Source organism: Gymnoscopelus microlampas (genome assembly GCF_963454915.1).
Source record: "Gymnoscopelus microlampas genome assembly, chromosome: 6".
NCBI classification, from domain to species: domain Eukaryota; kingdom Metazoa; phylum Chordata; class Actinopteri; order Myctophiformes; family Myctophidae; genus Gymnoscopelus; species Gymnoscopelus microlampas.
The window spans coordinates 32982962-33007592 of NC_139943.1; the positions used below are offsets into that span (position 1 = coordinate 32982962).

The 24631-nt window shown below is 43.2% G+C and overlaps 1 protein-coding gene across 1 annotated transcript in view; it reads left to right on the forward strand.

The window, feature by feature from the left end:
* The first annotated feature begins 7619 nt into the window (after positions 1 to 7619).
* btbd11b (BTB (POZ) domain containing 11b) overlaps positions 7620 to 24631 on the forward strand; it is a 118366-nt gene continuing 101354 nt past the window's right edge. The window contains exon 1 of the mRNA XM_084059122.1: positions 7620 to 8698. Within this exon, the coding sequence (XP_083915248.1) occupies positions 7807 to 8698 (892 nt within the window). The 5' untranslated portion in view covers positions 7620 to 7806. The remainder of the gene's footprint in view (positions 8699 to 24631) is intronic.

A 24631-nucleotide genomic window follows, 5' to 3' on the forward strand; every position in this document is an offset into this window, starting at 1 on the left:
TGTGTGTGTGTGTGTGTGCGCGCGCGCGCAGCAGGACCCGGATGAGCACATGTCAGACGGCAAGACCAGAACATTTATAATCTGTAGTACGACGGTGTTACTTGCCAAAAAGAACATTTCAACTAGGCTACTCAAATCCGCATGAACTCGCTGCCTGGGTAATGGATAGGTTAGGTAGACTATGTTTTAGAGACGGTATGTTCTTGATTTGATAGCTCCCCCGTTTGATAGGCTTTGTATTGCAAAACGTAGCCTACTCACATTTTGTACTTAAGTAAAACGAAGTATCAAAACTGCAATGTAGAAATACTCTGTTACAAGTAAAAGCCGGAATTCAACATTTACTTGAGTCTAAGTACTGAAGAATTGGTATCAAAAAGTACTTAAAGTACCGAGAGATAAAAGTAGAAAGCACTCATTATGCAGAATGTCCCATTTCATAAGTTTTCAAATGTATAAATTGTATACAAATCTTTTGAAAATATAGCAGATCTGCTCACAATGCGAATTGTGAGATTCAGGCCTACTGAAAACTGGAAATACTCCAGTAAAGTAAAAATACCTCAGTACAGGTACCTATACAGTACTTGAGTAAATGTACTTACTTGTCTTGTCTTGTCTTTACACCACTGTGGATAGGTAGATGTTGTTTACAGTGTTTTAGGCGGTTACGTTATTGATTTGATAGGCTTTGTATTAATTATTATTGTAGATGTATTTTCGGGAAGGTTATGATTTGTCTATAGCCTAAATTACATATGGCCTAATAAAATGTTGGGGGAAAAATAGGAATATTATTAAATTGTTCTGGCAATAATTCAAATAGGCCTAATAGACTGAAACTGATGTCACTTGTTTTAAAATAATTGTTATATGGAGAATTATCTGATTATCTGTCCACAATATAGACGGATTTCCGCGCGACGTCATCACAGAGCAGAATGCGCAATCTGCGCATGCCTGGGGGTCAGTGGGGGAAAGGCGCGTTCGAAAATACAGCCCTGAGCGGCAGTGAGCGCACTGGCCAATACAAACTAATAGGCGAGTGTGCTCCGGTGCGTAATTTCCAAACGCACCCATAGGCTTCCCCCCGCAGCTGCGCGGTCATATTCCTCTCATGTTTACTAACAGGAAACCTCCCTATATAGCTTTGACAATTTCTATTTTATTTAATAACGTCTCCCTCTTCTCTTTTCAGAATAATGGTCGATGAGGGGATGTCCCAGTCCCACACATCAGTGGCGGGAAGTAACTAGTATGTAAGTACTGTACTTAAGTACAATTTTGAGGAACTTTGACTTTACTGGAGTATCTCCAATGTTCAATACTTTTACTTCTCCACTACATCTCAGAGGCAAATATTGTACTTTTTACTCCACTACAATTATTTGAAATGTGGTAAACCAAAAACTAGTCAGGATAAAGCATGTTTGTTTGATGAAGAGCTGTTGTGATACTGACTCAATGAGCAGGCCTAAAGCACATGAAGGCAATGTGTTTCAGTTGTGAGTTATCATGTGTAAGCTACTAGTGTTGTTGTAAAGAAGTGCAAAAAGTCAGCTAAAGCCTCACTACACCAATGTCATTATCTATTAAAACAGCACATTTAAGTTCCTTTAAGTTTAAATTCCTCTGATTAAGAGCATCAGCTTCAGAGCATCAACAAGTATCTTATCAGCTGAGTGACGTTTCCCTGTCATGAAATGACTCTGCTGCCACCTAGTGGAAACTTGGGTGATTCTAATATTTCACACTGCTTGCTTGGCAGGAAGTGTTTAAGTGAATTAAACCATCACTGGTAAAGTGGTGTTGGAGCAAGTGTGTAAGAGCATTTGAGCCATATATATGATTGCTTGTTAATTACTTATTAATTGATGATGTCACTGCAGGGCTTGGTCAAGGCCAAGTTGCCTAGGTACTTAACAGGGCTGTAATCAGCAGCAGGTGTTGCCAGTGGCAGAGGCAAACAGTTTTCGACTGTGTTACATGACAGCTGGAGGTCTGTGTGCGTTTGACTGTTTATTTATGTTATTATTTACTGTATGCTGGAGTGATTGGCACAAAGGCTACTAAGAATAAAACGTTTGTTTATTAACTCAACGGACACTTGTGGACATCAGTTTGTATATGGACCACACGTCAGAATTCCCTCGGCAACCAGTGTAGTGCCAGAAGTATAGGACTTTGACACTACACTTAAAGTACACCTAAGTATTGGACTTGGGTGCTACAACACAGCTAGATTTCTATTTAATCTCTCAATTTATTTAGGTATACCCTAGTCAGATTTTTAGTTTAGCCCATTTTTCATGTGTGCTGAAAAATGCTGCTTGATAGATAGGGACAGATACATGTAGAGAAGAGAAACATGTTCACTATTTATTTGTTTCACCTTTACCAATGTACATTCTCTTTCATGCTATTACTGCTATTCTTTACTCTTTGTTATTGCTTATTTTATGCTGCTACAATGTAGATTGTAGAGGAACCAAAACCAAAGAATCTTACTTGTATCATGATTCATCATGATTTGAGTGCGTGGGTATCTCATTTTAAATAAGCCGTTGTGCTTTTATGAGCGATCCAGTTTAGAGGACCTTGTATTGTGAATTGTACTTCCATGTACTGTTTCCATGTCTTTTCTAAATAAAGTATTCAATCAATCAATCAATCAATCAAGTATGTACTTGTAAGATGTAATAGTACAAACGTGATGCGTTGTGGAGTTTGTAGATTTTAATTTTTCTTTGAAAAATGTGGAATATTTTTGATCATTTTAATACAACACATCTTTTTATCTAGGGCCAAATTTTAATTTGGGGATCCTCGACATGAAACACTTTGAGAACGCCCTGATGTACTTGTTGCAAAATCATTCTCCCACTATATTCTGTACATTATTTTATTTCTGCTGACATTTTCATTTAAAAAAAAAACTACATTACAAGCTCACAACGTTTTTGTTGAATTTGTTTAGGGTTAGTATCTCATTTGGTTCAGAAGCTATATTGAAATAGTACTAATTACTAACTTATTTTCTTTCTTTCTTTCTCCCAACTTACTCTAGGCCAAAGGAGCCATACGGGTACAAGTGCCAAGGTGATGACCCCAGACGGCAACAGTGAGGAGTTTGACGTCCCGGTGGGGTTGTTGCAAGGGGATTACCTCACCCCCGTCCTCTTCATTATAGTCCTGGACTATGAATTTAGGCAGGATATCAGTGGAGGGTACCAAGAACTTTGCTTCACTATGACACCTAGGAGGTCTCTAGACAACTCCCTGCTGCATGTCAATGAAACTAAGGTTATCTCCCTCCCGGATCAATCATCAACCTTTAATGACAACAGGAGGCATTGCACTGAAACAAGTAATTTACTTTGAATATCTGGGCTCATGGGTCAACTCGACAGAGCAAGATCTTAAGGAAAGAACTTGCATTGAGGGCTCTCAATGGCATGGCCAGTGTGTGGAAGTCCAACCTCCCCCCAATATGAAGCCCAGCTTCTTCTCCTATATGGCTGTGTGAATACTGGACCCTGAAGCATGCCCTACAGAAGTCCCTGGATTGGTGCTATACCAGAATGGCACTGTATGTGCAGTACTAAACATCAACCAGGATAAACACGTTACCAACAAGCATCTGTACAGTACGGGGGCGACAAAGGGTGAGTGAAAAGATAGCGGCCAGCCAGCAGACTTGTTTTTTGGGAGCCAACACACGTGCATCGATAACAAGGGCATCCTACGTGGATGTACTAAAGGAAGATGCAGGGGCGGAAAGTACTGGCAAGCTAGCCAGATGGAGATGACTGGAGACACTGCTGCTCGCTAGAGAGGGGGGCTCTTTCTCTCTATCCATGGGTTCCAAAGTTTGACCATGTCCAGCACCATCACTTGCTGTACACAACTGATGAAGTCAAGAAGAAGACGACTTAAAAGTAGGAACCTTGTATTCATTTATTTGCTGCTGGTGCTTGTGTTGTATGCTGTGTAGTAATGTGATTCAGGCTGTTGCAGTATTGCTGTCATATTGGGTGTATGCTGCTGCGTAATGATAGCAATGAAAAATGTTCAGTGACTGTTTCTGGCTCTGAATTGAAGGTTGGTGTGAATCTACACACTATTGTGACTTGTGACAGGGTACAGTACGGCTCTTGGTCACTTCAAGTAGCCCATCTGTGAGTTTGCTATATCCTTTAAAGTTCAAGCTATAGGTTTTGAGCTATAGACACTCTTTAAATCCATATGTTCATCTGTAATTGAGGGATGATGTGAGTGTGTGTGTGTGTGTGTGTGTGTGTGTGTGTGTGTGTGTGTGTGTGTGTGTGTGTGTGTGTGTGTGTGTGTGTGTGTGTGTGTGTGTGTGTGTGTGTGTGTGTGTGTGTGTGTGTGTGTGTGTGTGTGTGTGCGTGTGTGTGCGCTGACACAGGAGGATCTACACGTTTCACCCCCCAGCCATCACGTGCGCAACTCAGAAAGATGGCATAATTTTCATTTTATTGCCTACCAATTAATATAACAATTAACAGTACACAGAATGTAACACTGATATGTAGTATGTTTGGCTCCTCCCATACATGATTCACTTTTTTAATAGCGTGATTACAATTTTAACATTGTGATAATTCTATATTTTTAATATTGTGTGCTAATGTTTCATCAATTGAAATATATTCCTATTGCTGCCAAAACTTGCTCGCTGGGGCTTAGGGATAGATTTTGAACAAAATAGAGGGCCCCATAATTCTGTTTTTGTTTAGGTACCCCAAAGACATTGGGCCGGCACCGATGATACTTACTGAAAATGGCATAGGCGTATTAAGTTAATTATTCTTCTATGCTTTGCCTTTATTATCATTTGTACATTTGTATCATCTATGTAGGCCTGTTATCTTTCCAATGTATCCTATTGAATTGAATGTTGGGTATGTAGAATTTTCTAAGAAAGGTGAAGTTTCAATATTGGACACACGGGTTCGCTGTTGCACCTCAGATTACAAATCAGTCGGTGGTTCAGCCTCACAGATCAGCAGGCTGCTGGAAACATGAAGCAGCAATCACTCAAACAAGGAACTCATGTATTGAATCCCTCATCAGTCAAAGAAAATGCACGTTTTATGAGCTGATATCCTCTCTGGAGTGATAAACAGTGTTGTAGGCCTCACCATGGCTATATATACTGTAGGCCACTGTCCCCCCAACACACACACACACACACACACACACACACACACACACACACACACACACACACACACACACACACACACACACACACACACACACACACACACACACACACACACACACACCATTGACCATTGTTGTCGCTATCTTCATCACGTCAGCCTGTATTTTCTTTTGAGCAGATCACTCTGACAGATCAGTGAAAGGAAGCTCACTGACACTTCCACAGAGCCCGCCCAGGTGCCAGTTATGACTAAATAACTGCAAGGCTGTGTAGTCTGTAGGCACAGGTGAGACTGTATGTGTGTATGTGTGATTGGTCATCAACGAATGACCTTTCAGAATGTTTTCAATTAGCTCTAATCCAGGGGTCTTCAATGTCTTTTCAGGCCAAGGACCCCTTAGCTGAGAGAGAGATGAAGCAGGGACACTACTACACATAAAGTTGTGTTGCAGATTAAAAATGTTCATAGATTTCATAGATAGCTACATACTTGTTTGACATACATTATCTTTTCTATTAATATGTTGGATTCGTGTTAATGTGTATTTTCAGACATTAACCTTTTAAACCCTCAATATTTAGTTGTTTTTTCTTTTCCCTCTACACCAACTCTCCAAAAATAGCAGATCTACAAGCTCACAACGCCTTGCAGCGCGAGGCGTTGTGAGCTTGTAGATCTGCTATTTTCGGCAAATATTCCCCATCACACAAAGATTTTGTGTGATGGGGACCCTGTGTGTGTAGTTACTCTGAGGACCCCCTGGGGGTCCCAGACCCCCTGTTGAAGACCCGTGCACTAATCCAAAGCTATACAGAGAGGGATACATTATGCATGCAATCCATTATTAATGGCAGCATTGAGTCGTGTTACCATCAGACACGGTCCCTCAGAAAATATCTAAAAAGCCTGACCCCCTCTCAAGTATTAACACAAGCCTCAATTGTTGCCGTTATCAGAATTAGCTACTTTTCCCCTTAGGCAGTGAACTATATTTGTGTGTAAGTAGCCTATCTGGTAAGGCGGGCTTTGGGGTATTCCGCTAACTTTATTAAGACTTTGGTGAACAAACAACCTTAATGCACAATGTTTCCATTTGTACCCATTTGTATTAATACACCATAAATAATTAGGCAACTGGCTCATCAATAGCTCTCTTTTCAGTTCACTTCTATAAATATTTTGAACTTCAACATATTTATTTAAAAATATATACAACAGCTGAAGTAAACTCTGTAGGAGTCATTGGCTAATAAAAAAGAACGGATCTCTAACTAGAAAAAGTGCTCCTCAGAGCACAGGTCTCCGCCAGGTCAGGTTATGGTGGGCCAGCAATGTTCGGAATGCGACAATCATGATGGAATATGAAAAATCGGAAGGATCCATCTTGATCACTTGACTATAGAGATAATGTGTACCGATTTGCGTTATGCTTGGACGAAATTTGTAGGAGTAATATAAAAAAAATATGTGTTCCTCAACGTAGTGCGAATGTAATCGTAAAGTTTCACTGCAGTCGGACCCTGCGTTCATGATTTGGCATTTTGTCCAAAACTTTAGATGTCAATCTTAGCCAATCAGGATGGCATATGAAAAATCTAACTGATCAGTCTTGATCACATGACTATAGAGATCATGTGTACCGATTTATTAACATTTTGAGTAATATAAAAAAAATGTTTTACTTAAATCGGCCTCCTGGTGCTATAAAAGGCAGATGTGAAAAATGCAGGGCAAAGGTTTTTCCTTGGACTCTAGGAAGTGTGCATACAAAGTTTTACACAGATCGGTGCAGTTATAGGTAAACACACAAATTGGCCTGGTATAGCACCACCATGAGGCTGATTAGATTTCTTCCTCGGCCTAGTGGCAATGTGCGTGCACAATTTCACGGAAATTGTTCATGATTTGAGGCATTTTATTCAAAACTAAGCACTCCTGCAGACTTTGGAAGCCAATCTTAGCCAATCAGGATGGAATATGAAAAATCTGAAAGACTTGTTTCGTTTAGTGACTATAGAGATACTGTGTACCGATTTGCGTGATGTTTGGACAAAATCTGTAAGAGTACTGACAAAAAAATGTGTTTTACAAAAAACGGCCTCCTGGTGGCGCTATAACAGGCCCATGTGAAACATTTGGGGCAGAGGTTCTGCTCTGGCATCCAGGGAGTGTGTGAGCACAGTTTCGCTGTGATCAAGCCAACAGTCCTGGAGATTAGCTGGGTGCAACAGGGTGCAAAACAGTCTCGGCCATGCCTTCGGCCTGGCGGAGACAACAAGGCGACAGCCGCGACACCGTGGTACTACGGACTATACATTGCTGTATACTCAATTCCCCACGGCCCCGCCTCCTACACTCAGGGCCACCACTGCGTAAAACGCACAGGGAGCCCTGTTGATGCACTAAAGATGCTGTTCCAACTTTAGACATCAGCGGTTTGCACGACTTTTCTCCACAAAGGTTTACCGAATTAAAGAAGAAAAAAAAAAGCATCCATGTTACACAACTCGCACAGAAGCTTGCGCAGCATTCAAATGTAATCGTCGCGGGACATTTCACGCCACTATTCCCAAAAAAAAGCCCTCTTTATTTACCAGCATGAGGTGCAGTTATAATGGCCAGGAGTAGCAGCAGCAAGTCAGTGGCGAGGACCCTGGAGGATCTGACGCTGGACTCGGGTTATGGTGGAGCCGCCGACTCCTTCAGGTCGTCCAGTGCGTCGCTGTGCTGCTCCGTCGAGGCACACGGTGCGTCGAACGCGCATGGGGGGAGGAATTATCACTGGCATCTAACCGACTCGATGCACAGTCGACAGAACAGTCTGGACACTGTCAACACCGTGCTGGTCGAAGACGACGCCGAGATCCTGGAGTGCTCCGGGCACTGCGCTAAACTACCCGAGCTAGAGGATGTGCCATGGAGCCTCGGGGAAGTGGAGGGTGCGCTGACCGGGGACGAGGAGCTGCGGCTGGGGACCCTGGCGCTGTCACAGGACATTCTGCTCAGGCTCTCGGTGCTGGTCAGCCGCGCGCTGGTCCGGGTCGCCAAAGAGGCGCAGCGGCTTAGCTTGCGCTACGCCAAATGCACCAAATACGAGATCCAAAGTGCCATACGGATCGTCCTGTCATGGACCGTCTCGGTGAACTGCATCACCGCGGCGCTCAGCGCCCTGTCCCTGTACAACATGAGCACGGAGGACAAGTTCAGCCGCGGCAAGTCGGAGCGCTGCGGGCTCGTCTTCAACGTGGGCAAGGTCTTCAGGTGGATGGTTGACAGCAGGGTCGCGGTCAGGATCCACGAACACGCGGCCATCTACCTGGCCGCCTGCATGGAGAGCCTGTTCCGGGAGATGTGCGCGCGGGCGCTACGTAGCGCTTTCGTGGAGCAAGATAACGGGATTCCCAAGTTCACGGTCGAGTGTTTGGAGCAGGCCATCAACAATGACTCAGAGTTATGGGGCGCCCTGCAACAGCACCAGCACCTCATTTGTGGGAAGAATGCGAGTGGTGAGTTGTTCATGAAAGAGAATGTGCCCACACCTGTTACTCTTTAAATTATATAATGCCATTTTAGTGCCAAAATGCACAAAAAACGTGGGTTATTTTGTGTTACTTATACTGATATATCCATAAGTCCACCCTCTCTCATCAGAACATGCAGGCTGGCTATTTTTATCAAGACAAACATGGGAAGAGGCGGTATTGGATATATTCCAAATTGCATTCCCATACAGAGACATTGACCCAACCCATTTTCACAAACATCTAAAAATGTAAGTAATGAATTCCAGCTGTAATCAGTCCTCTGGCATAGGCATACACGGGCCCGGTTTCCTCATGGTTGACTCTGTGAGTAAGTAAGTGATGCCTGAAGTTCCTCTGAATTTCAGAGGCTAACATAAGGTGTGTAGTTTTGTAATCATGATATTATTTTTTAACTATGACTGGAGCAAATAGAAGCAGATATCCAAATGGTTCAGCACCAGGGATGAATGGATCTTATCCTAATAGGCAGGGCGATCCTTATCTCTGTGTGTTGCTGAGTGTTGTATTTCAGAATACGCACATGGAATTCCTCTTTACTATGTCATTAGTTTGTAAATATGAAGCAGGAGCATGGAACAGGATCTGTCTACCCCTAAGCCCCTTGTGCTTCTCAAAGTGGGGTCCAGAGACCCCCAGGGACCCTTGGGGTGGGGGCGGGGGGCTTCCAGGAGGTCACCAGTAAAATGAGTTGATATTAGCATTGAAATCAGTTTACCACTGCCCTAAGCATTGTGGGTGCCTGGCTGTATGATTACACCTCTCACCCAAGAGCCTGTGGTTTAATTCCTGGGGTACATAAATGTCTTCTTTAAAATAAAATCACACACTCTACTTCTCTACTTCAGCCAGCTACTGTATCATGATGGCTCTATACTATTCCCTAAATCCCAACTGTGAATTTAACTCACAATAACACTCAGGATTTTACTGTGTAGAATTTTATAAGCTACTGACAAGCTTTATTAACAACTTAAGCCTGATTTATACTTAAGCCTTTTTGAAAATATTGTATCTACGGCCTCAGAACGTGTTGCATCATGATGCAGTGTGAGCTTGTAGGTCTGCTATTTCTGAGTATTTTGTTTTTCTGGAAATGTTTTGAAAAATGTCACCTATAATGACATGCCTGTAATAGCGATTTAACCCTCATTTGGTGGATGCCATGAAATGCTTTCGAGGCTTGTACTCAACAACTCCAACAGGTTTATGTAATAAACAGCCTCAGGGAACCTTGGTGCTATCATGCGTTATGTTTAGAATAGGCGGACGAAACAAAGGAGTCAGAGAGAGAGAGAAGGACAAAAGATACAGAAAGAGAAAGTAACAAAGAGAGAGAAATAGTTCAGAGACAGAGATAGAGAGAGAGGGAAGACAGAGAGAGTGACCTTCAAACCCTATTGATGCAGTTCTTGAAGGAGGCTGATGAAAGAATGGAGTCAAGAGGCCAGGTTACATGCTCAAGCACAGGAGCTTGGATGTAGAAGGCCAAATAGATAAACAGTCCTTGCACCAAATCTGTGCAGTGAAAATGTTAATTTGCTTGTATAGTTACGGCAGACGTTGTCGGGATGAATCAGTATAGATTATTTGCTTGGTTAGCAGTATAAATAACTGTAGACTGATAACTGGGACACAGTGCAGGCTGGAACATGGTACAAGAGCCTCACATGCTGCACAAAAGGACACCTCAAGATATACAGCATGACAACAGACCACATATCAAATGCTAAGCATGATTTGACCTGTCACAATATTGAATATGGCCCATCTGAAAATCTAGGTAGTCAGTTCATTGTCGTCTACCTACTGTAGGTTCATCCATGGTCAGCGCCAATGCTAGTGTGTGTAGTATGCATGCTGTGCACCAAAAGGATGCAACTCCTTTTGCCTATGAAAAACATAACCTAACGCTCGCAATCTATTCATTAGAATGAGAAGTATGAATGCATGCTATCTACTCATCAGTGTAGCTAATATAGTACCTCTTGCAAGTGAATGGCTGAATTTGCACGACAAGAAAGTTAGATTCATTTGGATTTCAAAGCCCTTGGCATTCTAAAGCTAACGCCTGATTTATACTTGCCGGTGTCTCGCAGCGAAAATAGACATGACCTACAGGCTAACAACAACACATTGTTCTTGTGAGCTTATAGATCTGCTGTTTTCTGTGTGAGACACAATGCACAAGTATAACTCAGGCTTAACAGGTACCAAGCAAGTTAGCTACCTAGCAGAAGGCTAAAGAAAAGGAGTATAGTTTATCCAGCAGGTGATTTCAAGAGAGGATCTGTGTCTCTTCATTGACTGTAAATACAAAATCATATGTGACTTAAATCAAGTGAGTTTGAAAGGTTTGCATTGTTGTTGTGAAACCGCACACAGCTGCAGACAATATGAACACATGGATAGGGAAGTGAGGGAACATATTGCTTCAAAATGTCAGTGGAGTGAGAAGAAACATGCTTCAACCGCAAAGTATGTTTGTTGTTGCTTTTTGGAGGCAGATCATAAAGCACCAGAGTGTCATTCTAGAAGTGGAAAAAGCATATGCTCTGACTGCCACCAGGTCACATATGCTGATACGGGTATATTCACATGCACCTATTTGGTGTTGACAGATGTTCTTTGTAACAGAAGATTCACAAATCATCCTGCAGGTCTGGCCTGACAGACAGACAGACAGACAGACAGACAGCTCTTCATTTTTGGGTGTCCAAAGGTGCTGAACTTGCATCAATAAACATGCCAGGTGTCCCATAGCATCAAATAGGTCAGAGAACAATCTATACTTCCCTCGGGCTTAATTCCACACGCCAATTGATTTGTCACATTTAGGCCTTTGAAGGCAGCGGACCGAGAAAGATATGGTCAAGAAATTCATTGTTGTAACTAAAAACGGAATTGTAGATTATTATACGCCCACTGGCGTATCATATTTATCTAAATAGATAAGCAGAATAGCTTAACTAAATGCAACTCGACACACAGATGTGGAGGGTCATTCAGGCCTTTATGTCATGCATCCTGTATATTAGACTAGTACGATGATCTTAGCTTCAGTATAGAGGAGGTGTAGTACAGTATTTTGTCAGTAGCGTGATATGCATTAGACCACGGAATTGATATTGATCAGCAGACGATAACAAATAACAAAGTGAAAACAGAGCTCTCCTTGTTCTTGGCTGTTTTATTGGCTGGTATGGTGATATTATGGCAAGCTGCAACACATGACACATATTATAACACTATAATGTCGCACCTGCTGTTGCTGCTGGTTCTACATTGGCGCATGTAGCATATGGCAGCCACCTACACGCATGCGAGCACAATCACACACACACACACACACACACACACACACACACACACACACACACACAAACATACATAGATGTGCATGACACCGCACACACACACGCGCACGTGCGTGCACACACACACACGCACACGCACATATACGCACGCATGCATTGCACACACCTCTCCATCACTGACTCAGTGTTCCTCTCAGGTGTAGGGTTTCCCTTCCTCGCCTGTGGCATCCTGTCAGAACAGGAAACCACCCTGCAGTATTATTGTGGAGTCGTACTTACAGCTCCCGTTAACCTAAAGAACACAGCGCTGCATTTGATTTCCCTGCGGACGTGCATGTCAGAGAGAAAATGTATATTCGAACATGATCTCTATAGTCCTCCGGGAGGTACACCTCCCTGGAGACAAGTTCTGATCATACCTTGGCAGTGACTTGTCTTGGCTCAGAGGTGGTATGACTTTCAAGTCCGGGCAGATATTAGAGATATAGCAGCTTGGTGGCAGAGTTTCAAGGCCTTACATCTGCCCGTTGTGTTTTAACCACATGAGCGTATAGCGTCCATATTCTTGAGTGAACATTCGGCAAAAACAGCAGATCTACTTGTAGATCTACTTGTAGACTTTGCATTTTGGTGGAAAAAGAAAAGAAAAGTATACTCTCCTGGAGGACTCCAGTCAACAAAGTATATAGGTTTTAAGTGGCTAAAGGCCTCTTCATGATGCTGGTGGCGCTGGTGGTTGTCCAGGACCAAAATACCACAAATGTCTGTATCTACATATCTGTCTGTCAGTGTGTCAGTCTGTCTGTGTCCCTCTTAATTATGCACATATATGGACTGGAGGTCCTTGAAGAATGCATAGAAACTGTGTGTGTGTGTGTGTGTGTGTGTGTGTGTGTGTGTGTGTGTGTGTGTGTGTGTGTGTGTGTGTGTGTGTGTGTGTGTGTGTGTGTGTGTGTGTGTGTGTGTGTGTGTGTGTGTGTGTGTGTGTGTGTGTGTGTGTGTGTGTGTGTCAGTAGAATAAATATTATTGCTAATGTTATTAATTGTTAGTAAGATATTTATGAGCCATCCACAGTTGTAATTGTAATTTAAAGCTGCAATCAGTAACTTTCATGTCCTACCCAGGACTCGAAGCCTGGTCTCCCGCAAGACCACATTTTCCAGCACTTTTCTGCTTAGCCAGAGGCGATATTGGGCTTATGAGCTTCAGGCAGTACTACTTGTCTACCAGTAGGCGTCCTCACACCAGCCAGGGTCTACATTTCTCAATGGAAAAGTAGGGAGACCACCTCCAACCACACGTGCAGATGTTCTAGTTATATTGTACTAACATACTCTATCATACAGAATGGTACATCGCTTACCGGGGTTCCCCTGGGGGTCTATCCTTGGTCCCCTCATTTACTCCCTCTACACCAAATCTCTTTCGTCGAAAATATCCAGTCTACAAGTGTCCCACCATGTTGCAATGCAACATCTTGTGGATCTGCTGTTTTTGCTTAAGAATGTTCCTCTATTTTCACCGAATGTTTGCCTATTATGCCATGCACAGAATAGAGACGGTGGGGTTCAAGTGGTTAAAATGTCATTTTATCCATTGAAAGAAGTTCCAGTTTGTGGTTTTAAAACAGCCAATTATGACTGTAACTGTACCTCTACTATATAATTTATGATTACCCTTACAGGGGGTGAAAGGCAGGTCCTATTCCACTCACAGGAGTTTAGTTTCTTATCCAACAGCCGGTGTTGCCTTGCGAGGTCTGTGCCTGGTGCACTCAGTCACACGCGTTTGCTGGAAGCTTTGTCAGATCACATCAGACACACACACACACACACACACACACACACACACACACACACACACACACACACACACACACACACACACACACACACACACACACACACACACACACACACAGGAGGAAAAGTTGAGAGCTGCACTGGTAACATTCTGCTGGAAGAACTGTCAGGTCGACAGATAGACAGACAGACAGACAGGAATGATTGGGTGCAGTCACTGGTACCATTCTGTACTTGGGGAGACCAGTCCCTGCAATGTCTGGGCATGGTGGAGAAATACGCTAGTATTTGCTTGCAATGTGTAGGAATGTTACCCCACACACACACACACACACACACACACACACACACACACACACACACACACACACACACACACACACACACACACACACACACACACACACACACACACAGTAGTAACATTTACTTACTTTCTAAAATCTTGAGGTACGCATACTTTTACTTTACTATATTTGCTATTTACTATTCTACTCCACTACAGCTCAACATTTACTACTCCAACAGCTCAGTGGCAAACATTTGCTACTTCACTGCAGCCTGAACGAGTGATCATACCAATTACCCTTTTATGTTTGGTATTGTAATTATATTTTGATGCCAATTATTTTTGACATTTACTCTGAATATAGGACCATTACCTGTACAAAAAAACACACAACAACAATCAAAAATCAAGAAACAGGTTTATCTGTCACCCACTCCTACTAGTACAAGCAGTGAAATGTTGGTGGGACATGATCTGCAGAGACTCTGCTAACACACACACACACACACACACACACACACACACACACACACACACACACACACACACACACACACACACACACACACACACACACACACACACACACACACACAGACACACACAGACCTGTCCCCGCAACAGGTCTGGTATTAATGCAGACCTTGGGAAGGGAATAGGGGAATGCTAATGTGACAGAGTCTGGTACAGGGAGAGAGAGAGACGCAGCCAAGTTTACTTCAATTGATTAAGAGTCGGGAGGTGATAGAAAACAGCTAATTCTTCACCCAGCCAGCTGCTGCCACAATGGATTGGGTGTCTTTCATTTTTCTCTTTCCTTCCCTTTCTCCGTGTGCCTCTGAGGCTTCTGTAAACCATTACAAAGTTTCACTTTGTCTTCAACTGCTGTGTGTGATGACACGTGCAGCTGGCAGCCTGGCACTTAGCTCAGTGACACTCAGTCTCCATCAGTGGCGTCTATGTGAGTGAACGGCAAGTGCAGGCGCTGTGCTGAGTAAATAGACAGATAATAGGAAGGAATGAGCTCCCATGGTGTTCAAGAGTTGCTGTCTCGGGTTAAGTTGTCGCAATGTGGAAATCAATCTACTCGTACTGTAGCTTTAAAGGACCACACCGTCTGTCATCAATACCTTTTGATGATGTTCATAGCATTGGCAATACCGTATATCCTACCGAAACATAGACCATTTAAGTGAAAGACTTAGACAAAACATAACTCCTAATGGCATTTACTGCATTGGATTACCTATCTCAAGCAAGTTTCAAGTATCTGCAAGTAGTTATGATTTAATTTAATTTAATAGGAAACTGGGTGCCCTGGCATTTCTCAGTATTTTCTAATATTTGTCAGTCATAGGTAGACAAGTGTGAAGGAACTAGAGTTAGAGGCAAGAGAGACACTGTTGCACATTAAACAGAATAGCTAGGCTTTTATCGTCAGCTTCACAAAGAAACACCATATGGGTGAAAAAAAGGTTCTGAGTGGTTATTTCAAACAATGGCCTTCAGGTGTGTCAGAGATGGGGTAGCTGTTCAACAATTACATTACACTGCCAAACTCCTCTCTCCCGGTAACTTCCTTGGGACAGCCTTGGGTGGAGTGAGGGTGCTACCCCATCTTTATGCTGGTTTGCGGGTCAGTCCTCCCCGTTGGGCCTTTACACAAAAATAAAACGAGAAATGCCATAGCACTATTTGTCCAAAATCAAAATCACTGTCACTTGCGAATACACCTGTGAGGCTGTGGCTAGGAGTCCACATGATGTGGAGTTTAAAAGAAAGAGACGGGGGGGTTCAGATGAAATACCCATAAAAGAAGCTGTCAGTGACAGATGAGACCCAGACGAACACTGTCTGCTTCTTTAATGCCTGAGGAAGACGTGTCAAAGGAAGCAAGTACCAACAGGTGGATTAACTAGACGAAGCATCAGTATCTATGACACATAATAGTCAACTCCCCGGTGCTGGCTTCCTACGAGTGAAACTAACACATTTTAAAAACATCTTGTGAGTGAGTTAAACACATTTTTATATTTGCCACCCCTTGCATGTGAGCTTAATTCAAAGAGATTTGTTTTAGTGTGCCAGAACGTAGAGCTTTTGAGCGAGTCAATGCTGTTGAATGTCTTGTGTGGTATTCTCGGGTAAAAAAGCCAGTACCGTGTGAAATTCAAAGCAGCATGTCGGGACATGTCAGAATGCTGCTGAATCTGACAGGGACATAATGAGCAGAATCACCCGGCCTGTACAACCAACGCACATTTATGCCACACACTTATATCTGTATAGTTTTGCAATCTCAGAGATAACATGTGAATACTTAAGATTATCACATTAAAAAATACCACATTTTACACGTTTTCTTGCTGGCATTTTTCTAGAAATAGCCATTCATTGTGATCACATACTGAAAGCGATTCACTCGATGCTAGTTTCCATCGGTGTTAGCGAGGTCCCCCATTACCAAGAAGTATGCAAATGTAGTGCATGCACAGGTCAGGAAATGATGCATGTACACATAGGAATAATTAATGTGAGAATTGAATAAACTAACCATCTGTTTTATTTAGAACATAATCCAGCAGGAATGTATTTTTGAGAAAGAAGCCAAGCTGAAAGATAATTATGAATAATGAGCATGCAATCCCCATTACTGCAATTCCTCTAACACTCATGCATGGTAAATCTTTACCGTATATGCCACCCCCCACACCTACTCACTCAACCCCTTCTGGCGATCAGATCGTGTGTCAGCGATGTTTCGTGGCCACGAATCATGATATGAAAATACGTACAAAGGATCACCCAAGCTTACATTACGGTAAATTAACTTGCAGAGACTTGAAACTTGCTGGAACTAGATAATCCAATATATAATGTGACTTTCAACATCAAAGTGTGGTTACTCAAAGTTATGTTGCAGCGGTACTTTAATGGAGATAAAAGTGTGGATTGATTTAAAACCTCTAGCTGAAAATGGTCCCTGAAGAAAAAAACAAACAGAATTCTAACTTCCATGACTGTTTAGCCAACATTGACTCAATAATTCAGGTAGGCTCAGTAACGTTGTAATGATTTTTTTTTGAGAAAATGTAAACAAATGTGAAATCTAAAGGTAAATAAACAGGAAACTGAAACATGTGTCAACTAGAAAAAGTGCTCCTCGGAGCACAGGTCTCCGCCAGGTCAGGTAGGTTATTGTGGCCTCCTGGTGGCGCTATAATAGGCCAATGTGAAAAGGGTGGCATTTCTTCTTAGGCCTTTCAATGGGACACTGCATTCATGATTTGAGGCATTTTGTTCCAAAATTGTGTTTTGCTAAATTAGACCTGCTGGTGGCGCTATAAAGGCCAATGTGAATGTGAAAAGGGGGGCATTTCTTCCTCGGCCTAGTGGGAATCTGCATGCAAACTTTCACGGAAATTGCACACTGCATTCATGTTTTGAGGCATTTTGTTTAAAACTGACCAATCCTGCAAACTTTGGAAGCCACTGTAAGCCAAATAGGATGGAATATGAAATATCGGACAGATCCATCAGAATCACATGACTATTTAGATGCAGTGTACCAATTTGCGTGTTTTTTGGACAGAATCTGAAGGAATAATCTCCAAAAATGTATTTTACATAAGTCGGCCTCCTGGTGGCGCTGTAAAAAGCAGATGTGAAAATTGCAGTCTAATGTTTTTCCTTGGCCTCTAGGGAGTGTGCGTGCAAAGTTTCACGCAGATCGGTGCAGTTATAGTTAAAAATGCAAATCGGCCAGTTATAGCGCCACCATGAGGCTGATTTGAAAATGTTCAAGTGGCATTTCTTCCTCGGCCTAGTGGGAATGTGCGTGTGCAATTTTATGGAAATGGCAAGCTGCGTTCATGATTGGAGGCAGTTTGTTCAAAACGGACCAATCCTGCAAACTTTGGAAGCCAACCATAGAAAATCAGGATGGAATATGGGAAATCGGACAGATCCGTGTTGATCACATGACTATAGAGATACTGTGTACCGATTTGCATGATATTTGGATAAAATCTGTAGGAGTAATGTAAAAAAATGTGTTTTGCACAAATCGGCCTCCTGGTGGCGCTATAACAGGCCCATGTGAAAACATTGGGGCAGAGGTTCTGAATTGGCATCCAGGGAGTGTATGTGCACAGTTTCGGAGCGAACGGACCAACGGTGCCGGAGATTAGCTGGTAACACACAGACAGGACACACGCACGCACACACGGACGGACGGACGGAGGGTAAAACATACTCTCTCAGACAATGACAGAGGGTGTGAGACACTGGCATGTTTAGTGATGCTGGTGTGATCCTTACAGGATTATACAGGATTTTACTGTGTAAAGAGGCAGTCACACACACACACACACACACACACACACACACACACACACACACACACACACACACACACACACACACACACACACGTCACGGACACGCTTGCTTTTGGTTGTCCACTTATGTCCTTAACGGCGAGTTCTTAGATGGCTAAAGAGTCCTATCATGGAACCACATTGCAACATTATATTGCAGGTGGGGTAGGTTGTAGTGGTGGACTGGTAGTGTGTGTTCCGTCCCTGAGTCTTTATTGCTGTCTTCTGGCGGTCCTCCTCCAGCCTGCGAGTTCCTTCCAGGCAGCGCTGCCGTCAGGAGTCACGATCTGTAGCAGCAGCAGCCTCAACGTCCTCGGGCCTGATGTTACACTTACTCAATGAGGCTTCAGCTGGTCCTTATACCTCTTCTTCGGCCCTCCTGCCAAGCGCCGGCCATGGTGTAACTGGCCATACGGCACTCCGCGGGGCATCCGGATCACATGTCCAAGCCAGCGCAGTTGGTGCTGGGTGATCATGACCTTTATACTCCTGCAGTTGGTCTTTGCAATTATTTCAGTATGAGGCACGCGATCACACCAGGTGAGGACTATATGTGCTGTAGGGATCCAATGCCAATATGGTGACACACGCACACGCACACGCACGCACGCACGCACGCACGCACGCACGCACGCACGCACGCACGCACGCACGCACGCACGCACGCACGCACGCACGCACACACACACACACGCACACACACACACACGCACACACACACGCACACGCACACGCACACGCACACGCACACGCACACGCACACACACACGCACACACACACACTTCATGCACCAGTTTGCATCAGATAAAGGCTGATGGGTGATCTCTAAACTGGCCAAACACCAACAGAAAGGTTTCCAGATTACACAACCAGTGTAAGTCAGTGTGAAGAAGAGATCTTAATCGAACCAGAACACCACATTTCAGTGCTATCATGACGATAGCTTAGCTGATAGCGTTTTATTATTTAGCTGCCCTGTTAGCTTTGAAGACACTACCTTCACCAGTGCTAGCTTTCATGTGCACAGAGGATAACCACACTGCAGGTTAATAATACATCACTGTATAGTCCACCTTCACAGCATTATACAAAGCTCATCGCTGTTCGATTGAGAACCCTGACAATGATAGAAACTGGACTGACTTAGGATCATCAATCATTGATACACAATACATTCCATCCCCCAGGTGTTTGAATCCTTTCATAGTGCTACTGAAGCTTGAAGTGTAATTGCCCCTAGCCTTCGTGAGCTGCCGATACACCCGCCCATCCTGTGTCCAATCCTTAATTACATTGCAATATACCGCAGGGGTACAAAACTGTGTCTTTGGTATTTTGGAGGTGATAAAACTAAAAGGGAGTTGGGCCACTATTATATTAGTCTTGTGTAAACCACTTTACATGTGCTTCCTTTGCACAAGAGAAATAAATCACCATCAGCTGCACAAACACAGAGCCGATATAGTTCATGTGGTAGAAATAAACAGTCACTGCTTTTGACATGCTGGTCCGGCCCTGGAATAAACATTGACTTTTCCCTACGGGGCCAAAGCTTGCCTTATAGCAGTGGTTTTCAAAGCGGCCACCAGGAGCCGCCGGGCCGGGAGAATTGGAAGGGAGTGGAAAATATAGTTTTAAAAAACTCTAAAAGCATTTATTTCAATTTATAAGATTGATATTGTACCAGTTTAAGCACTTTCAAAGTGGCATTCCTGAGCTTGTAGATCGGGCATTTTTGCAATTTCTATCTTCAATCTTCTGAGCCATTTCGCAATAGGCGGGCCGCAGCTACTAGAGGCTATGGCTACTTGGGGGTGTTTGGGAACCTTTGCCATATAGGATTCTTGTAATATCACTTTAGTCCAGGACACACAGGGTTTGATTTGATGGTGAGAAAGAAAACTGTGCTTTCAGTCTTTTGTGTCTTTATGAAAGCGAGTGCCATGTGTCAGTACCGGGTCATTTCCTTGACTACAGTAGATCCGCTGATGGAAAACTGATTCTCCGTCTTTGACCAGTATCTCATTACATCCCCTGGGAGCTCAGACCAGTGTGTGTGTGTGTGTGTGTGTGCGTGTGTGAGTACATGTGTGGCTGTGCGTGAAGTGGCTTTTATTTTCCCCAATCAAAGACCCTGACTTCAACAATTTAGATGGAGAAAACCATAAAGCGCTTCAACACATGAATATAGCATGTGGTAATTGGCCTATCTTGATCCCCTTTCTTTCTTTCTTTCTTTCTTTCTTTCTTTCTTTCTCTTTCCTTTCTTTCTTTCTTTCTTTCTTTCTTTCTTTCTTTCTTTCTTTCTTTCTTTCTTTCTTTCTTTCTTTCTTTCTTTCTACCCTGTTTGTCTCTCTTTTGATTTCTCTTCTACACTTCCTTCCATCTCTCTCTCTCTCTCTCACACACACACACACACACACACACACACACACACACACACACACACACACACACACACACACACACACACACACACACACACACACACACACACACACACACACACATTTTATATACTCTCCTTTCTGTTTCTCTCAACCCTTTCTTGCTCTGTGCACATTATAATGAGGCTACATTTCTGCCATTGCATTGATTGAGAGCAAGCGCTGAGTTGTGCGTGACCTTGTCCCGTCCTCCATGTCTAGCAGGGGGTCTAATAGCTCTGTCAGCCCCGACATGGAAGCTAGCCCCCACTCCGCGCCTGCCTGCTTCGCACCGGCAAGCCGCAGATAGACGCGTGGGTACCTACTATGACAGATCTCCCCAAGACCCAACTCTACTGTGCTTGTTCAAGTTTGCGCCATGGAGTGGGCGGGGTCATGCATGTACGCATGTGATGGACAGAGCATGAGAAAGAGGGTAACGCCGTGTCTGAGTAAAGCATCTTTGACAGGCTGAAAATGGGAAAAACGAGCTATACTCGATGTAAGCAGTTTTCCATCTCCACGCTATCTAACTCCTAGTGACTGTTGCTCAACCCTTCTGAACTGGCAGCATATGGTACAGATTACCTCCAGAGAAGGTATACGTCTTTCTCTCTTTTCTTTTTTTTTGTTCTTGACAATTTTTTATTACTAACATATGGTTCCTGCATGACTCCTATTTCATTCTCAAATGTGGATCAGTGACTGGCAATATAACAGCCACATTGTTAGGAGGAAGAAGGTGGAGGAGGCAGTCACTTTTACTTTTGCCCTTTATTTCCACAAACACAGCAGTACACACAGTGGCAATTCACTGACAATTGGATAAAAAATTTACCTCATGAACCCTGGGGTCCCTATTCTGGGGCAAACATTCGGCAAAAATAGCTGATCTGCAAGCTCACAATGCGTCACAACTATCTTCGAAAAATAAATGGGAAATATTTGTGAAATACTAGCAAACCTAGTATAGAGCCCTGGGGGACTCCGGTCAACTAAGTATACAGGGATTTAAGTGGTTAAGAAACATAAAATGATGGGGTGGTATAATAACCATATACTATGGATATGAAGCCTAATGTCTTAGTGCAGTTGTTTATCACTATGCGGCTAAGAAAAACTGTTAGAACAATAGCCCTTAGCTGTCATGTAATGATAATATACCATGGCCTATTGTGATTTATTGTTTAAGTATAGCTCACCGCTGTTCTGTACAGTAACTAGCTCAAGGGCAGCTTTAGAAAAACATGTATTTATTTTAACGTCAATATGAATTGTACTTCATCCTGCCCTAAATGAAGCGATGCATATAGATTGTGAGATTAGGCAAGGGCTGTTGCAGCCAGGCCCAATGTTGGATACCAAGGGCACTTATTTTTCCAATTCCCAATTTTAGTGCCAATTCCAACATTTCAAAATCCACACAAGTGTTGTCCCTGTCACTGCTGGCCACTGCAGTTGGTCACGTGGGAGGGTCTAGACGTGCACGTGTCTCCTCCGATACACATGGAGTCACCAGCCACTTCTTTTCATCTGACAGTGAGGAGTTTCACCGGGAGGACATAACGCATGCGGAGAACAACGTCCTATTTCTTCACCATGCTGAATACCCTGTAGGAGTCGCTAGTGCAGCAATAGAGAACACCCTGTAGGTCTTCCCACCCACAAACACGGAAAATTGTGTTCATTGCTGCGCCTGGCTACGCCGCCGGCACCGCAGAGTATTCAAACCAAGGGGCTAGGATCCGGTTTGTATAAGGCTATATAGGAAGTGTGACAGTTCATATGAATGGCCTGTAGTCTCTCTGTTTCACCGCTGTTTCATCCCTGCTGGTTGCAGAAGCAATTAAGCTCTATTCAAGCGAATGGGTTTTTCGCCGAACTTTACACTTGATTTTATTACCTTAATAAACATTGTTATAGATTCATACTTCCAGTCACTAGTTTAAAGTCTTCTTTCAATCACCATGATATGCGTTTTGGTAAATTATGGTCCCTTTTTTTATTGTATTAATGATAAAGTATTAATAAAGTAGTAGTGTTTCTAGGGTTTCTACTGGTTCTACCGAGTGAAGAACCAGTAGAAAAAAAACTATTCTGAGGTAGGGTCTGACCATTGCTGGTTGACAACTGGTACTGCCTGCAAGTCAAAAAGCAATATCTCCCCTGAGCAAGCAGGCATGCTCTATTAGCTCAGTGGTAAAAATGTCATCGCTTTGCACGGGGGACGCGGGTTCGAATTGTGGGTAGGACATGAAAGTTACAGCTGAGAGTGCAACTCTTAAGTGGTTATAACGGGAAGAGACATCAATGCGTGAAGCCTTGTGAAATGAAATAATACATGATTAATGGCTACTACTATAAATGTATCAAGCCTGAGGTCACAATACATTAACAATCACTCACTTGTTGGAGGCAGAAAGTCACAGGGTTCTGCTGTCTGTGTCACTGGGCTGGGACAAGTAAGAAGGTGACTCGCTGATGCCACCATGGTTCCGTAGGTGGTGCCTGTCAGTTTTGGTCATGGCATGATGCTCTGTCAGCCAGACACACAGGTGTGTTCCACAAGCTCTCCCTCTCTCTCACTTCCTTCTGCTAGTAGGAAGTCTGTTCCTGCCAGGGAGACACTTTGAAGCCCGATTTATACTTAAGCCTACGATGGTGTTGTGCAACGAAAATAGCCAATCTATAAGCTCACAACACGTTGCGGGTGTGAGCTTAATAAATACATTAGGCGTAAGAGTGGAAGAGGATTGTAGCCTGGGGATATACTTGTTTCTTTTTGAGGCAGCCGTGTTGCCTGAAACTAAATAACCTCCACATATCAATAAAAGTCTACCTGGGGCGCTGCTGGCCTAGCAGGTAAGGCGCATACCACGTATCATATATGCAGCCTGACAGCGAGGCGCAGGTTTGATTCCCGAGCCTGACGACCTTTGCTGCGTGTCACTCCCTGTCTCTCTCTCCCTGTGTCCTGTCAGACTCTACTGTGTAGGCCCACTATCAATAAAAGCAGAAAAATATCTTATCTTATATTTAATTAAAGTCTACCTTGTGTGCGGCTGTCTTGCACTGAAAATAGACCATCTACAACTCTCAACGTGTCTGCCAACCAGCTGAATGCGAGTTGATTTATGTTTTGCATTTTGTTGATATTTTGTCTAGTGAGTTTTTTTTTTGGGTCCAAATCTGTTATCTGTAAAAGAAATACTTTACACGTAACACTGCAATTTATCACTCTAATTACGTAATAGCTTTGGTGCTGTGATTTTACTTGGCAGGCCCATGTTTTCTCCAGAGAGTGAGAGAAGCTCATTCCTGGGGAAAGTTCCTGAGTCGCATGATTAAACTAACAATGTCCTTGTTGAGCTTCTCCCTAACTGAGTGCGAGGGCATCCTGTTGGGATTGAGCATCTGGGATTGCAGTGACAATACTGTGTTTGATGCATGGAACTAATTAACAGCAGTCACATGGACATAAAGAAAAAGATGCACGATACTAAAGCAAGGAGAAATAGACTGTGAATGGGAGTTTCAAAGCAAGATGAAGGGCGTTTGTATGCCAATAATCTCAAATATATAGAAACTTGTCAAAACTAAAATCTAAAATCCTCAGTGTTAATTTGCCAATTTCCAACTTGAGTGTACAAATGTGACGGTCAGCATTGAATTAACAATGGGC